Source organism: Ranitomeya imitator, chromosome 2 (genome assembly GCF_032444005.1).
Source record: "Ranitomeya imitator isolate aRanImi1 chromosome 2, aRanImi1.pri, whole genome shotgun sequence".
NCBI lineage: Eukaryota > Metazoa > Chordata > Amphibia > Anura > Dendrobatidae > Ranitomeya > Ranitomeya imitator.
In genome coordinates, this window is record NC_091283.1 from 810918890 (window position 1) to 810936759 (window position 17870).

At 40.5% G+C, this 17870-nt stretch overlaps 1 protein-coding gene across 1 annotated transcript in view; it reads right to left on the reverse strand.

Annotated features, from left to right (window-relative positions):
- Positions 1-17870, reverse strand: part of LOC138665902 (alpha-2-macroglobulin-like protein 1) — a 134014-nt gene that overhangs the window by 50136 nt on the left and 66008 nt on the right. Inside the window, exons 16-19 of the mRNA XM_069753855.1 lie at positions 13206-13295; positions 6828-6909; positions 1323-1401; positions 476-701 (exon numbers count right to left, since the gene is read on the reverse strand). Coding sequence (XP_069609956.1) covers positions 476-701; positions 1323-1401; positions 6828-6909; positions 13206-13295 — 477 coding nt within the window. The remainder of the gene's footprint in view (positions 1-475; positions 702-1322; positions 1402-6827; positions 6910-13205; positions 13296-17870) is intronic.

Sequence of the window (17870 nt, forward strand, 5' to 3'; positions counted from 1 at the left end):
AAAATAATTTTTCAAGCTGATATTATAAAGTATTCTAACTTACTGAGATAATGACTTTTGGGTTTTCATTGGCTGTAAGCCATAATCATCAACATTAACAGAAATAAACACTTGAAATAGATCACTCTGTTTGTAACGACTCTATATAATATATGAGTTTCACTTTTTGTATTGAAGAACTAAAATAAATTTACTTTTTGATGGTATTCTAATTTAGTGAGAAACACTTGCAATATGACAAATAATGTGACCTCTCACTATAGAAATAAAACAAGGCTAATGTAGACATCAGGCAAACCAGGGCTGATGTCAGGGTCGATTGCACTTGCGGAGTTTCCATTGAGCTGGGCAAACATGTTGTATACTTGCCAAGTTGAAAGTTCAGCTACAAAGTTTCCCTCTGGAAATCTGTCAACCAATGAGAAAAGCAAACAATTTTTTTGAACATTAAAAAAATATTCAGAATGTTTCTTACCAAAATGCATTCCTTCTCATAGCTGAAGACCAAGGCTTCTATTGTAAATTTCTCTCCTTGTACCACAGAGGAGGGGACAATCAGGTCAATGAAGTAAGGTTGGAATGTGGTGAGTTCAACATCGATGACACTGTCTAAACCATTCTTGCCCAAGCAGAAGGCATCGGTTACCCATCTAGTGATACTGTGTGGAGTTGTTCGATTCAGTACAGCATGTCCATCTGAGCTGTAAGACAAGATGAATGTTGTGACGAATTAATGAATGTTTTTATTAGATAAACGTTAAAAAAATTCATGTAAAAAAAGCCAAGAAACAGGTAAAATAATCTAAGAAAATTTGATAAAATATGTAAAAATACTAGACAATAAATATTCACTAAATTTCACTAGGTTGTATCCTAGATATCTGCAACTGCCTATCCGTGGAGGTTGGCACCCTACTGATGAATGGCAATGGCGCCACCACTCCTTAGCAGCTGTCTCTACAATTGCCCCTATCATAGATAATAATGTGTGTATGGGCACATCCACTGATGTGTTGTAATAGTCATACAATGATATACCAAAATACTGTCTACAATTGGGGAAAGACAGGGACAAATCACATATGGTAAATCATAAATATTACTTATCAGAGCATATTCATGATGGTAGCCTTAGAAATAGACGCAACACTTTTACCCAACAGATTCATCTGGAGACCGATCGGTTATGATAACCAAGATTGCATACCCAGCATGGCTTACAAATACTGATCACATACTGAAAGTGTGAATGGGCCTAAATATAATAATGTGCAAGTGCCACAGGTATAGACATTAATGTAATAACGTGATGGCATACTCACCCCACAGGAACTACCTCAAACAGCCAGGTGTCTGGAAAGTAACTTCTCGTAAAACGTTTTGGGATTTGTTTAGCAACATCTAAGAAAAGCAAATACTGCATTAAAAATAAATGTACTTGAGTCATTTGCTTCTTAAACCCCCAGCTACCAATTTGATTTTGGAATTTTTGTTTTTTTTCTCTTTTTCTTTTAATAGACATAGATTTTTTTACTTTTCTGTCAAAATGACCATATGAGGGTTTGTTTTCTGCACGATGAGTTGTAATTTTAAATGATATCATTAAATTTACTATTTACTAAAAATAGAGAAACAAAACTTCCAAGCTTGAAGAAATAAAAAAATAATTAAATTCTGCCTTTTTTTCTGACGTTTATTATGTAACTAGATGGTGGCCCGATTCTAACGCATCGGGTATTCTAAAATATGTATGTAGTATATTTATGAAGATTTCAGAATAATGCAATGAATACACAGGATTCGGCCGGCCGGGCGCGACCAATTAGCGAAGCGTGGTTCAAATCCCACGTCAATTCGGACTGTGCCTGTCGCTAATTGTTCACGGCCGGCCGCGACCAATAAGTGAAGCCAGGGCCAGCTGCAGGTTTTTGAGGGCCCTGGGCAAAGAGTCTCGCAGCCCACGTAGCATATAACACAGCCCATGTAGTTTATAGCACAGCCACGTAGTATATAGCACAGCCATGTAGTATATAGCACAGCTGCATAGTATATAACACAGCCATGTAGTATATAGCACAGCTATGTAGTATATAGCGGTCTCGTAGTATATAGCAGCCACGTAGTATATAGCCCAGCCACGTAGTATATAGCACAGCCCACACAGTATATAACACAGCCACGTAGTATATAGCACAACCACATAGCATATAGCACAGCCACATAGTATATAGCACAGCCACGTTGTATATAGCACAGCTACGTAGTATATAACTCAGCTCATGCAGTTTATAACACAGCCACATAGTATATTGCACAGCCCACATAGTATATAGCAAAGCCCACACAGTATAACACAGCCCACACAGTATATAACACGGCCCACATAGTACATAGCACAGCCCATGTAGTATATAGAACAGCCCATGCAGTATATAACACAGCCCACGCAGTATATAATACAGCCACGTAGTATATAGCACAGCCACGTAGTATATTGCACAGCCACATAGTATATAGCACAGCCCATGTAGAATATAGCACAGCCAACACAGTATATAACACAGCCACGTAGTTAATTGCACAGCCACATAGTATATAGCACAGCCCATGTAGTATATAGCACAGTCCACGCAGTATATAACACAGCCACGTAGTATATTGCACAGCCACATAGTATATAACACAGCCCACGCAGTATGTAACACAGCCCACGCAGTATGTAACACAGCCCACATAGTATATAACACAGCCCACATAGTATATAGCAATGTAGGCACCATATCCCTGTTAAAAAAAGAATTAAAATAAAAAATAGTTATATACTCACCTTCCGGCGGCCCCCGAATCCAGCCCAGGCCTTTAGCAATGCTCCTCGCGATGCTCCGTTCCCAGTAATGCCTTGCGGCAATAACCGTGATGAGGTAGCGGTCTCGCGAGACCGCTAGTCATCATCTTGTGAGACCATTAATAATAATAATAATAATAATAATTTTTATTTATATAGCGCCAACATATTCCGCAGCGCTTTACAAATTATAGAGGGGACTTGTACAGACAATAGACATTACAGCATAACAGAAATACAGTTCAAAACAGATACCAGGAGGAATGAGGGCCCTGCTCGCAAGCTTACAAACTATGGGGAAAAGGGGAGACACGAGAGGTGGATGGTAACAATTGCTTTAGTTATTTTACGTCATCACGGGTCATTGCCGCAATGCATTCTTGGGACCGGAGTGTCGAGAGGAGCGGGAAAGGCTGCCGCGGACGCTGGAAGGTGAGAATATAATGATTTTTTTTTATTAATTATTTTAACAGTATATGTTTTTATTTTTACTATTGATGCTGTATAGGCAGCATCAATAGTAAAAAGTTGGTCACACAGGGTTAATGGCAGCATTAACGGACTGCGTTACACTGCGTTATGTCATGTGTAACGCAGTCCGTTTAACGGACTACTAAAATGCTATGTGGGCTCTGACTGGAGGGGAGTATGGAGGGGGCACTGACTGAAGGGGAGTAGGGAGGGGCCAATTCGCGGCCGGACTGTGCCTGTTGCTGATTGGTCGCGCCCAGCCGACTGCGACCAATCAGCAACGCGGGATTTCCGTGACAGACAAACAGACAGACAGACAAACAGACGGAAGTGGACCTTAGACGATTATATAGATAGATAAAATGAACTGAAAACATTATTTTTTACTTTGATTGCAGAGTCACAAAACTTGAATAGTTTTTTTTTACTTAGATGGTGAAAACAAATTAAGCAATTTGTAAAAAGAATAAATAAATCTGGCTTGTGTTGCCATTTTTTCACAAATGTAAGGCCTCTTTCACACGTCCCAGATCAGTACAATACAGATGGACGCCGGGAAAGAAGCGCTACTGTAAGCGCTTTTTCTTGGTGGCGGGTGCTGAAGATGGCTCTCATTCTCCCCTGCTCTGCTGGCGATCTGCGCAAGCAGAAGAGAATGATGAGAGTTATATTAAAGTCAGAAAGCCACTACTGACAGCAGCATCAGAGAGGTTAAATGCCCATGTGATTGTGATAGCACCAGGGCCGGCGTTTGGCACAGGCAGACCAGGCATATGCCTGGGGCCCCCACCTACAAGGAGGCCCCCTGCATCTGCAACCCTGTATGAAGTGCCCAGAGGGTTTTCAGCAGTGAATAATGCTGTGCATTGTTCTGTAGTCCCAGTGCGTGTCTCCCAAACCCCCCTTGAGATCCCCTCAGTGCAGTGGTCCTGGAGCTCTGTGCTGATTGCTATAGGATCAGGTTTCACAGTCACATACAGCAGGGAATAGCATAGGCTCTGATCAGTCACTAAATCATTGCTTGTAATCTGACAGGGCGACCTCCTGTCACTATTGCCTGGATGACACAAGGCAGGAATATTGTCTGCTGAATCAGAGTATTTATTATATAGAAATAAATAAATTCCCAAGTGAAATAATAAGGGTAAACTATACACATATAGTACAGGTGTGCATAGGAATCAGCGTTTTTGGTGCATTTTTTTGCAGCCAAAGCCTGCTCTCTTGGCAGTAAAAACACTGCTTTCAAAGCACCCTTTATTTAGGGTATGTGCAGAGTATCTGGAAATGGCAACCTCTGTACGCAGTGGACATCATGCTGCGTCCAAAGTGCTGCCATGTATTGAACACAGGTGATTCCGCGTGTGTTCATTGAACCGTGCAGAATCACCGCGTCCTATATATTGCAGGGGTGAGATTTCTCTGGTGGAGACTCGTGTCTACGCCATATAAATTGGCATGCTGCAGTCTGGAGAGACGCGCCCCATGTCCGTCTCCGCAAGTGAGGTGTGGGTGTCAGTGCACGCATAGTAGAGATGGAATTTCTTGAAATCTCCTCCACTATACTGTAACATGTGGCCGCTGCGGGTTGGACGCTGCACAAGTACACAGCAGCCGACCCACAGCATTTACTGATTGCGGGCACACACCCTTAGAGCTTTTGCTGTTTGTTTTTTACAGTATGCATTTTGTGTACAGTACATGTTTAATAAAGTTAGTGTTATTCGCAAAAAAACGCAGCGAAAAACAACGTTGCAACTTTTGCAGCATTTTTTAAACTTTTTATTGCTTTCTACGGGTGAAACAAATTGCTGAAAGTGACACGCTGCAGATTTAAAAAAGGCTGCAGTTGTGAAATTCAGTTAGGGGAAAATAAAAGGGTGTGCAGGAGATTTCTGAAAATCTCAGATTTTGCTTGTGCTGTAAAATGTTGTAAACTTCTTATTTGCAGAAGAAAAAGCTGCAAAAATTCTGCATGTGAACATGGCGAAAAGCTGCTTTTCAAAGTGCCAGCAAAACATAGGAGATTTCCGAAATCTCCTGCATGCGCTTGTTTGTTTTCTGACTGGATTTCAGAACTGTAGCGCTTTATAAATCTGTAGCGTGTCACTTCTTTCAGTGTGTTTTCACCCGTAGAAAGCAATGAAAGAATAAAAAAGTTGCGGATATTGCAATGGCATTTCTCACTGCAATTTAAGTGGTTTTGATGAATTAAACTATTAGGTCTCGTTCACATGTTCAGTATTTCACATCAGTATTTGTAATGCAGAAACAGCAGTGGAACAATGAGGCTATGTGCACAGGTTGCGGAATCTGCCACAGATTTTTCCACAGTTTCCTAAAAATCTGCAGGTAAAACGCCCTCCATTTTACCTGCAGATTTACGGTGGAATTACCATGTTTTTTGTGCGGTTTTCAACAGCGTTTTTACACCTGCGGCTTTCTATTGTGGAGCAGGTGTAAAACGTTGCGGAATCTGCACAAAGAATTGACATGCTGCAGAAAATACAACGCAGCATTTCTGCGTGGTATTTTCCGCAGCATGTGTATGGCGGATTTTGTTTTCCATATGTTTACATGGTGCTGTACAACGCATGGAAAACTGCTGCAGATCCACAGCAAAATCCGCAGCGTGTGCACATACCCTGAGAAACATGTCACCACTTCTGTATTTATCACCCTCCTGGTTTTGGCTTACATATGCTGATGTGAAATACTGACCCAATACTGACCAAATACTGATCATATGAATGTGGTCTTAAACTTACTGTAGACAAAGCAAACATCCTCACCCCCCAAAAAAAGCTCAAAAAAGTGTGAAGAACACCGCAGAACAAGCTGAAAAACAGGTGTTTTGAACGCAACACTTTTACTGCTAATAGAAAAGGTTTTGGCTACTGAAAAAAATGCTGCGTGTGAACATAGGCATAGCGTTTCAGAGTAAGACTATCTGTGGTGTTACATAGGACTGCATGTGATATATACTAAATTATCTGTACTCAGAGAGTTATCACTGTATTATCTATGGTGTTAAAAAAAAAAATTAAGAGGGGGTTGGGGGTAACTCTTTGTCTTGGGGCTTGGGCCCCCAATCTTTTCTGACCCGAGCAACACCCCTGCATACAGCTAATAGTGGCAGACCTGTTGGCCGATATAAGGCACCTAAATATGGGGGCCACAGTGTGAGCACTGGCTCCAGGCCCCTCCACCAACTGTATCCGCATCCTGCTCATGTACTGTAACTTAAATGTTTCTGTGATTTTACAATGTTAGCATTTGGGGCCCCACTTTAAATTTTTTGCCTAGGGCCCCACTTTGTCTAAAACCGGCCCTGGATAGCACCGATCCTTCCCGGGTGTTGCTGTGGGGTGTCAGCTGTCACATACAGAAAGAATGAAGAAAGAAGTTTGTTCACAGGTTCCCTGAGCAGCATTTTCTCCTGTTTCATGGTCACAATGATAAACCTTGACCCATGCGACCTTCACATAATGATTTAGATTTATGGAAGTACCTTTAGTGGCTTTCTTTTTTACAGACATACGGGGAGCCACGTCTTTTGAGCCAGTGTTGGTAAAAATGAGTAAGTGGTTTTCCTAAAAAAGAAAGAAAAATATTGACTTGGTCACATCAACCAACTTACTTTATATTTAGCCAGTCGACAAGAGGTGCTTTTTTTATTTGATGGATCCATTCATTCACCCACTCCATGCATGAGACTTAATACCGACAAATAAAACTGTTGATTGAAGAACCTGTATTAGGTAATTTGTTACTGAAGAACTGGCAGTAGACACTTCGTCACCAGAAGAATTAGCCATTACTAATGAAAATTAAATTCTGTTGAACCTGAAATCTTTCAAGAACCAAAGCCTTCTCGAGATAACTGCTTAATATTGTCATCTCTTGTTGATCAGCATTGAATAGCTGTCTCATAAACTAATTAATAAACCGATTACTGCATAGGGTACTATTGGGGAAAGTCAAATCAGTAGATTTTTAAACATAAAATTATGATTTCCACAAAAGATGAGTATGAAGCAGAGACCTAAAGAAAATTGATTCACATAATGTCAACATTTTAAAAAAAATAAAAATTCTTGCTCTCTGTGCCGATTCCTTTGCAGGGGCTTAATCCTAAGCAGAGTTATACCTCAAAAGTTGAAGTTATGAAAGATAAAAATATTTCCTTTCACATTCTTCAGTAAGCGATGCAAAGCCCTCATCACCTGCCAATGGCAGATTTCATATTAACAGTTTTCATCCTTGCAGTAAAAAGTAGTACAATAGTTTGGAATGCAAAGTAATAAAATCAGTGTCAGACAATGTGCTGGATGTCTGTCTGTTTCTCACTCTTGCCATCAAATTGATATCGTTTAAGACCTATTTGTCTCACGTGCCAGGAAACACACTTTCTCTGATACACAAGCCTTGGTTTCATTATTTTACTTCAGTAGGAGAATTAGGACTGAGATGAATTACAAGCTTCCCTGCTTCTTTGTAGTGCATCAAGAATAAACCAAAAAAATTAAAGTGCTGTTATGTTATTGTAGTATTTCAACCAATTCAAAATCACACTGACTCTGCAGGTTCTGCACCTCCCTGTCACTTGAATCTGGCTGTTATTAATCAAAGACTGTAAAAGCCTAAATTGACCAATGCTTTCCCTGCCCTTATCTTTTATATGCCTGTTATAGTCCCTATTGATTGGCTGCGATAGACCATGCGATGAGATAGCTACAAGGCATTATGGGGAAACATACGCTGCATTGTCTGCTGTCATGTTAACCTGCTCTCTGGGGGCTCTTTTCAATGTGGAAGATGGGACTGAGCAGTTCTTTTGGCAATCTGTATGAATTTAACTGCAAATTGTTTGACGTCACCAAGATATGAGATGTTTAGGAAACTCACCTCACAGTTGATCAATTTGATCATCTCTATTTAATATCTTAAATTACAGAAATATTGAAATTTCGGCTTTGTTATGGCAAAAAGCAACTACAAAAAGTCACATGGACATCACTTTTGAATGTACAACAACTGATGATTAAATTGTGCAATTGCTTTTGATCTACTGTATACCTGGCTGTTCACATGTTTACATGATTTTTGTTCCGATTGTAATGTGGCACTATTCATGTTCTGAACCAATCGTGTATTACAATTACTCACTGTTTATTCTATGAATGGCCGCTGTAGGTTATTCTATTTGAGTCTGTTATGTTGTGTTATGAAAAAATTTTCTTAAATAAAGAATTAAAAAAAAAAAAAATTGTGAATTTGTCATAGACTCATAACAATGTTAGTATTGTTTTCTCTTCCTGTAACATAGCAACATAGTTAGTAAGGCCGAAAAAAGACGTTTGTCCATCCAGTTCAGCCTATATTCCATCATAATAAATCCCCAGATCTACGTCCTTCTACAGAACCTAATAATTGTATGATACAATATTGTTCTGCTCCAGGAAGACATCCAGGCCTCTCTTGAACCCCTCGACTGAGTTCGCCATCACCACCTCCTCAGGCAAGCAATTCCAGATTCTCACTGCCCTAACAGTAAAGAATCCTCTTCTATGTTGGTGGAAAAACCTTCTCTCCTCCAGACGCAAAGAATGCCCCCTTGTGCCCGTCACCTTCCTTGGTATAAACAGATCCTCAGCGAGATATTTGTATTGTCCCCTTATATACTTATACATGGTTATTAGATCGCCCCTCAGTCGTCTTTTTTCTAGACTAAATAATCCTAATTTCGCTAATCTATCTGGGTATTGTAGTTCTCCCATCCCCTTTATTAATTTTGTTGCCCTCCTTTGTACTTTCTCTAGTTCCATTATATCCTTCCTGAGCACTGGTGCCCAAAACTGGACACAGTACTCCATGTGCGGTCTAACTAGGGATTTGTACAGAGGCAGTATAATGCTCTCATCATGTGTATCCAGACCTCTTTTAATGAACCTCATGATCCTGTTTCCCTTGGCAGCTGCTGCCTGGCACTGGCTGCTCCAGGTAAGTTCACCATTAACTAGGATCCCCAAGTCCTTCTCCCTGTCAGATTTACCCAGTGGTTTCCCATTCAGTGTGTAATGGTGATATTGATTCCTTCTTCCCATGTGTATAACCTTACATTTATCATTGTTAAACCTCATCTGCCACCTTTCAGCCAAGTTTCAGATCCATCTGTAGCAGAATACTATCTTCTCTTGTATTAACTGCTTTACATAGTTTTGTATCATCTGCAAATATCGATATTTTACTGTGTAAACCTTCTACCAGATCATTAATGAAATGCAACCGACAATGCAGAGACATGCACAAAAATTGCAGCTTGGAAAAACAGGTACCTACTAGATGTTATATAGTGGGGGAAATAATTATTTGATCCCTTGCTGATTTTGTAAGTTTGCCCACTGACAAAGACATGAACAGTCTATAATTTTAAGGGTGGGTTAATTTTAACATTGAGAGATAGAATATCAAAAATAAAATCCAGAAAATCACATTGTATAAATTATATACATTTATTTGCTAAAAGGTATTACATGGACTAAGCAATAAAGAATATATGGTATGTAAGCCGATTCAGAACACAATGAGTCAATCCAATATAAGAGTACTAGACCTGCAATAAAATTTAATAGGTGGCTATGAAGAAGTGGATCATGGGGACTATAGGTCCCCAAACACGTCCTACCCTAGGTCCCCTGATTAGCGCCAGTAATTTGCCAGGCAACAGTACTCTCATAAACATGGGATACATTTTTATTATACATTGTTGGCAACATGCATTTATGACACCAAGAAATGATGCCACCCCCCTCACACACAGACAAACTATTGGCATAACCCACTAAAATAGTTTGGCAGGGACACATCAGTTTGTTAAGACATGACTGTTATTTGGCGCACTCAAACTATCTCCAAGGCAGCACACATTAAGATGCAAGATGCACAGTTTCAAACTATCCCTCTGTTATTGTTTTTATAGTAACATTTTGTTGCCATTAATATTATCAAAATATGATAAAATATGTGAAATCTACTTGATTTTTCCCATTTGGAACATTTAGTCTTGTTAAAGGAGTTGACCTCTTCCTCAGAACTTACAGGATATCCCACCAATCTTGAAAATAAATATAAACAAGATACAGCTGACCACACCACCAGGACGCCAGCGAGCCGACACGCCGGACTCAACAAGCATGGATTGCAGCCGAACGGCAAGACTTCGGGTGCTGTTGCCAAGAAAGTTCAACAATGTAGAAATCCAAGCAGGAAAAAGAGACGGCAGCACTCACCAGTCTTGATGGCAGGTAATACTTTATTGATGCATGTTCTTCCCGGCTCGGGGGTGCATATTTACAGAGTAGTGTGCAGGTAAAACAACGGCCGTTTCGTGCTGCTTGAGCGCTTCAACAAATCTGACCTGTTGAAGCGCTCGAGCAGTGCGAAACGGCCGTCATTTTACCTGCACACTACTCTGTAAATATGCACCCCCGAGCCGTGAAGAACATGCATCAATAAAGTATTACCTGCCATCAAGACTGGTGAGTGCTGCCGTCTCTTTTTCCTGCTTGAAAATAAATACTCCATATAATAACAAGTGAATAAACGGAAAAGTGGAAAACAGAGCGCACAATAGGGTTATAAACTATGGTGGGAGTGTAGGAGAGTGCGGGTTACACTCACTTAGTGGAGTTGTCAAAGGCACACCTCCCATATAAGCATGAAGAAAAATAGCTGCTGCCCCATGGCTGGTGGATAAATCCTCGAGGAGGTATTGGATCCAGGAGGATGAACACATAGGTGGGCTGCACTGCTGGAGTAAAGCAATTCTTCATAAATGATGAGAATAAGGTTTTCTATTCACAACGCATTTCAGCCCCATAACGGCATCTTTATCAAGTGAAAACAACAAATTTTTTTTTTCACTGTTGAAACTCATTGTGAATAAAAAACCTTATTCTAATCATTTCTGAAGAACTGATCTACCCCAGCAGTGCAGCCCACGTATGTGTTCATCCAACTGGATCCAATATAACAACAAATAGCATCTAGTGTGCAAGGAGTTTGTATGTTCTCCTGTGTTTGCGTGGGTTTCCTCCAGGCACTCCAGTTTCCTCCCACATTCCAAAGGCGCACTGATAGGGAATCTAGATTGTGAGCCCCATTGGGGACAGCGATGATAATGTCTGTAAAGCGCTGCGAATATGTTAGCACTATATATAAATAAAGATTATTATTATTAATGCAATCATCTGATCCCCTGGGATCTTGCCACCTAGTAAACAATCAAATCTTGCTTGAAATATCCAGCCAATGATGATTAATCATAAAATAGTCTTTTTATTTGAATTTTACTGCCAAATCACAAGGAATATGGCAGAATGTACACTATATTAATAATTATCTTCACCACATTATGTTTATCTCGGTAGCAAGAGATGATATTGACACTTAGTGACTGCAGAAACAACACACCTGGATGTTTCGAGAGCCAGCTAGGACCCTGGGGTACTCGGGCCCGGTCTGGTGGTCGTTAAAGGGTTGGCCACGGCGGCAGCGATCCAGTCCGTGGCCCTGGGCGTCCAAGTTAAAGGCAAGGTCTTTAAAGGGGGTTGTTAAATAAAAAAAATAAAAAAGAAAGTTTGTTCTTGACGCCACCTGTCGTATTCAATCAGGGATGACCGATGCTGCTTAATGGGGTCCACTGGGGTGATCATATTGCAGCAGAGATGGTATAAGTGCCCCCCAGGGCTCCCAGTGTAGTAGGGACAAGTGGTAGATGGTGTAGAAAGAATCAGAGGACACAAAGTTGCAGTCTCTTTACCTTTTACTGGTGTAAGGCAGCCATAGTCCAGGGTATGGATCACAGGTGATGGTGAGGTCCGGCCAGCTTGGAAGCAATTCAGAAATCTGACTAGCCAGGTGGGGTTGGAAGCCTTCCTCTCTGTGCTGTGTTGTAGTCCCCTGCTGCCATAGGCCTCACACAAGGTCCTCACTTTCAATCTGTCCCTGTTAGTAGGACATTACTCGCATGGCAGGCAACTCAATCCATTTTACAGGTGTCCCTAAGTATGACTCCGGGCTCTATGTGTTGTTGTGTCTTCGGGTGTTAATGGTGGGCAGGAGACCTGCAATCTCCTGTCCGCCGGTTTCTGCTGTGGGGGATGCAGTTACCCCCACAACCTCGGTCTTCTGGCTATCGGTTTCTTGCGCTTTAGCGTGGAGGAAGCTCAGGTAGCTCTCTCCAGCTCTTTACTTCGCCTATGCTTCTGCTCTCCTCACAGTCTCTTACAATCTGCTCTTTCCAGGAGCTGCAGAACCACGTGTCTACATGGCCCCAGCTTTCCTCTCTCAGACTCTCTCTGTCTGACTCCTTTCTCCTCTGTCCCTCTGACAGACTAAACTCTAACACCTCCTCCAGCCAGAATATATAGGGAAGTTCCCCTGAATCTGGGTCTGGAGCTCCCCCTTCTGGCCTGGAGTCAGAACAGCTTTGCATGTACTTGTTACCTGTTAAAGGGATCCTTCCTCACTTCCAAGCATGGCATCACCCTCCCCGAGAGGAAAGCAATGCCACTGTAACAACCGGTTACTTGGGGTGTTACACATGCCCCCTTCTACAAGCATCATCTTGGTGTAAGAATAATGCAAGTTATGCCATTTATGCTTAATTTATTGTTGTCTGGATATTTCATGCGAGGGTCCCCACTAGTCTTCACGCTTTGTTTTTTGGCTAAAGAGCATGGAAGATCTTTGAGGGTTATTTTAGTTTGAATTTTACATCAGACTGATCCAGTTTCTAAAATTAAAAAAAGGCCTGACAATCCTTTTAACTCAATAAAAATAAAAAAATGCAATCTAAGAATAATATTCAGCAAATATGGCTTACCTCAAATAACTTCAAAAGGTCAAATTCGCGATTGTCTTGGAACATTGCTGGTCTGATTCCATGACTATGAAAAGTCTTTTTCAAATTTTCCTAAAAGCAAAACCAAAACTTATAACGCATTAATTGAAACTGTAATGTAGCATCTGTTAAATTCCAGTCTATAGTGAATACCTTTGTATATTGTAAAAGAACCCCATCTGGGTCATATCATTGTTCTCTCTTTGATAATATCATCTCGCGAAATACTTAGTTTCTACAGTTGTTGCCAAGTTTTGAGACTGACACATATTTTAGTTTACATAAAGTTTTAGTGTTTCAGTGCTTATAGATCTTTTAGTTAGAAATTTCAGTGGTCAAATGTTTCTACATTTTTAGGCTATTTTTTGGCAAATATATCAAGTCTATGGAAAGACTCAAGCCCCGATTCATTAAGACTGGCGTTTCATATGTATGATGGGCATGCAGAAATAAAACGCACCACTTAATTAATTAGGCGCATCTTATCCGTGGCATGTACCTTCATGTGCCTTGCTAGAAATATTACTCCAGACAGAGCGTGGAGTAACATTGCTGACGTAAGGAACACCATCACATTTAATAAATTTCTCTGATTGGTGTTGCAATGTTCCATTCCGTCCCCAGCTCCCAAAATTGGTGTGTATAAGTCAAAAGACACAACATTTTTGGGCAACTTCATGATACACAAAAATTCTGCAATATTTGGAGATGCTTTAAGCCATATTCCTGTCATTATCACCATAAGGAATTGGGGCCCTCAATATTTACAGTATTGACCTGTTTTTTTTTTCTGCAATTCATCCTGACTTGTTGGATAACAGCTTTGGGGCCAAATACTGACTGATGACAACCCTTCTTGCCTAATCAGTCTTGTAGTCTATCACAATTTCAATGCTTGTTTCTGTCCTTGTTTATTCACCCACTTTTTGAGGACTGGCATGCAATGGAATTGAGACCTGGGGAGTTTCCTGGTTATGGATCCAAAATGTTTACCAGGCCACTTAGATATGACTTTATCTCTGATTCTTGGCTCCATTATAGTGGAAAAAGCATTGTTCTTCACCCAATTGTTCTTGGTTTATTGAGATAAGTTGCTCTTGGAGGGCGTTTAGATAGCATTCTTTATTCCTGGCAATATACTTAGTCAGAATTGTAAGTGTTCCCACCCTCTTGAATGAAAAGCAACCCCATCATGAATAGTCTGGGGAAGCTTTACTGTTGGCATGACATAGGACTCATGGAAGGACTCACCTTTTATTCTCATGAAAAATATTTGGAATTGAGAGTCCTCAGTGGTTGATACCTTTTAATGACTAACTGAAAAGATGGTAACAAATTGTAGCTTTCGAGACTACTCAGGTCCCTTCATCAGGCATAGACTAATAGAAATTCTGAAGAATCACATATTTATGCACAATACAGTCCAGAAATATGTCATAGATAAGACAGGTGATGTGAAGCAGAATTACCATTACGTGAAAGTGATAAACAGTTGTGTCCATAAATATAGGAACAGTTCATAGATAAGGAAGTGTAAATATTTTATGGTCCTCTGAATTGGTCTGGTTCTGTGTTATGATGACCCCACATGGTCTGAGGAGCAAATTCCTTAATTGATGTAAAAGACATAAATCCATGCGACACATTCTTTCCTGCACTGAGTGTGTCAAAGGTCGTCATCAGTTTATACTCCCAAACTCTTCTGGTTCTCTGAGATTTAAATTTACCCTTTAATACAAGTAATCTCATGTCCATGGTGCTATGATCAGGGAGACAAAAATCTCTTTCCACAGGTACATCTATTCTTTTTTCTCTTCTGTGGCGGTGAGCTGGCTGTGCTTTCTAGAGGACTCTCATTTTGTCCTGCTAAGACTCTGGATAAAACTGAGGTCTGCAGTGATATGGAACACTTTTTCAGGAGACTGCGCCTGAGGGAATATTTCAATGATACAGAAGATTCAGAAAACACTTGGACTGAAGGAAAAGGGATCCTAACAACCAAGAAGAGGTCAGACTGGACACCTCCACATGGACGCAACCCTCATTTGGATAAATATATAGACTCCTTCAGACATTTGATAAAATCCACCATTATAGATACTAACAGGGGAAAAGCATCCAACATCAGTGCCCAGGAGAGAAAGGCCATACAGTCTCTGAAAAGCAACAAAGAAATCATCATCAAACCTGCTGACAAGGCTGGTGCAATAGTCATGATGAACACATCAGACTATATGAAGGAAGCAAAGACACAACTTATGGACACACGCTACTACAAAAAATTGGAGTCGGATCCTACACAGGACTATTACAAGGAACTAAACAAGTTGGTATCTTGTCTGCCTGACGAATCCACAAGAGCCGATGGCCTGATACCAAAAAGTCCAAGAACAGGGATATTCTACATGCATCCCAAAATCTACAAATCTGGAAATCCAGAAAGACCAATTATTTCATGTGTGGGCACCCTTACTGAGCAGGTATCTGGATGGGTAGAGGGTATTCTTAAACCCTTGGTAAAGGATACACCCAGCTACATGCAGGACACAACTGATCTATTGAATAAACTATCAGCAATAGGTCCTCTACCAAAAGGAACCATCCTGGCAACCATGGATGTGCAATCTTTGTACTCTAATATCCCACCTCAGGATGGAATAAATGCCTGCAAATTCTTCCTGGAAAACACAGGGACTGATGCTGATTCTGTGGTGAAACTTATAAAATTCATCCTCACCCGCAATTACTTTAAATTTCACAACAAGATATATCTACAGGAGACGGGTACAGCAATGGGAAGTAAAATGGCCCCACAGTATGCTAATCTTTTCATGGCTAAGCTTGAAAGCAATTTTTTGTCCTCATGTCCCATCAGGCCTCAGGCCTACTACCGCTACATTGATGACATTTTAATCATCTGGATGGAGTCTGGGCCACAGCTAAAGACGTTCCATGAACAGTTTAATCAATTTCATCCCACCATCAACTTAACACTCAGCTACTCCAGCACTTTTTGGACACCATCATCAAGCTGCAGAAAAATGAAGTAGAGACATCCCTGTATCAGAAGCCAATCGACCATCCAACATACCTTAAATGGGACAGTTTCCATCCAAAATACATTAAAAAAACTCTGTTGTCTACAGCCAAGCTATCAGATACAGTCGTATATGTTCCAACCCAATGGATAGGGATGAACACCTTGGTCACCTCAGAAAGCCCTTTTTGAATCAGGGCTACCATCCAAGAACAATTCAAAACCAAATTACAAGAGCCACCAGAATATTAAGGAATCACCTGCTACATTACAAAGCTAAAGAAGAAAATAACCGGGTGCCTCTAGTAGTCACCTACAATCCAAATCTGAAGGTGCTAAGGGGAGCTGCACGGAAATTACAACCTTTACTACAAAAAGATGCCCGATTACAATCCATTTTTCCAGACCCCCCACTACTGTGTTTTAGGCAGCCCCCAAATCTAAGAAGCATCATTGTCAGAAGCTCCCTGTCCTCTCAAATAGCTGCAGGAACCTTTCCTTGCAACCAGAAAAAATGTAAAACCTGTCCATTTATAATGACCATGGACAAGATAAAGATCGTCAATTCACATCAGGACTACAAGATCCCAGGTACTTTCAGCTGCATCACATCTAATGTGGTGTACTTAATTATATGTACCAAATGTCTGGCTGGGGGTCTGTATGTTGGGGAGACAGGGCAAAAACTGAGAACAAGGATGAACTCTCACCGCCACACAATAAGAGATAAAAGAATAGAAGTACCTGTGGCAAGACATTTTTGTCTCCCTGATCATAGCACCATGGACATGAGATTACTTGTATTAAAGGGTAATTTCAAATCTCAGAGAGATAGAAGAGTTTGGGAGTATAAACTGATGACGACCTTTGACACACTCAATGCAGGAATGAATGTGTCGCATGGATTTATGTCTTTTTACATCAATTAAGGAATTTTCTCCTCAGACCATGTGGGGTCATCATAACACAGAACCAGACCAATTCAGAGGACCATAAAACATTTAGACTTCCTTATCTATGAACTGTTCCAATATTTAGGGACACAACTGTTTATCACTTTCACATAATGGTAGTTCTGCTTCACGTCACCTGTCTTATCTATGGCATTATTCCTGGACTGTATTTTGCATAAATATGTGATTCTTCAGACTAATAAGTCTACACCTGATGAAGGGACCTGAGTAGTAATGAGCGAATATACTCGTTACTCGAGATATCCCGAGCACGCTCGGGTGTCTCCCGAGTATTTTTTAGTGCTTGGAAATTTAGTTTAGGCAATAAAAACTAAATTTCCGAGAACTAAAAAATACTCGGATGACACCCGAGCGTGCTCGGGAAATCTCGAGTAACGACTATATTCACTCATCACTAGACCTCAGTAGTCTCAAAAGCTTGCAATTTGTTACCATCTTTCCAGTTAACCATTAAAAGGTATCAACAACTGAGGACTCTCAATTCTAAATATTTTTTTCTATCTACTGTCTAACACAATATCAAGATATATATCTTTCCTTTTCATCTCCAATAATTTCTTTACAGTAGATGTGCCAAACAGTGCGATAGAGCTTAATCAATGAAAATGATTAATGCAAACCAAAATTTGCATCAGT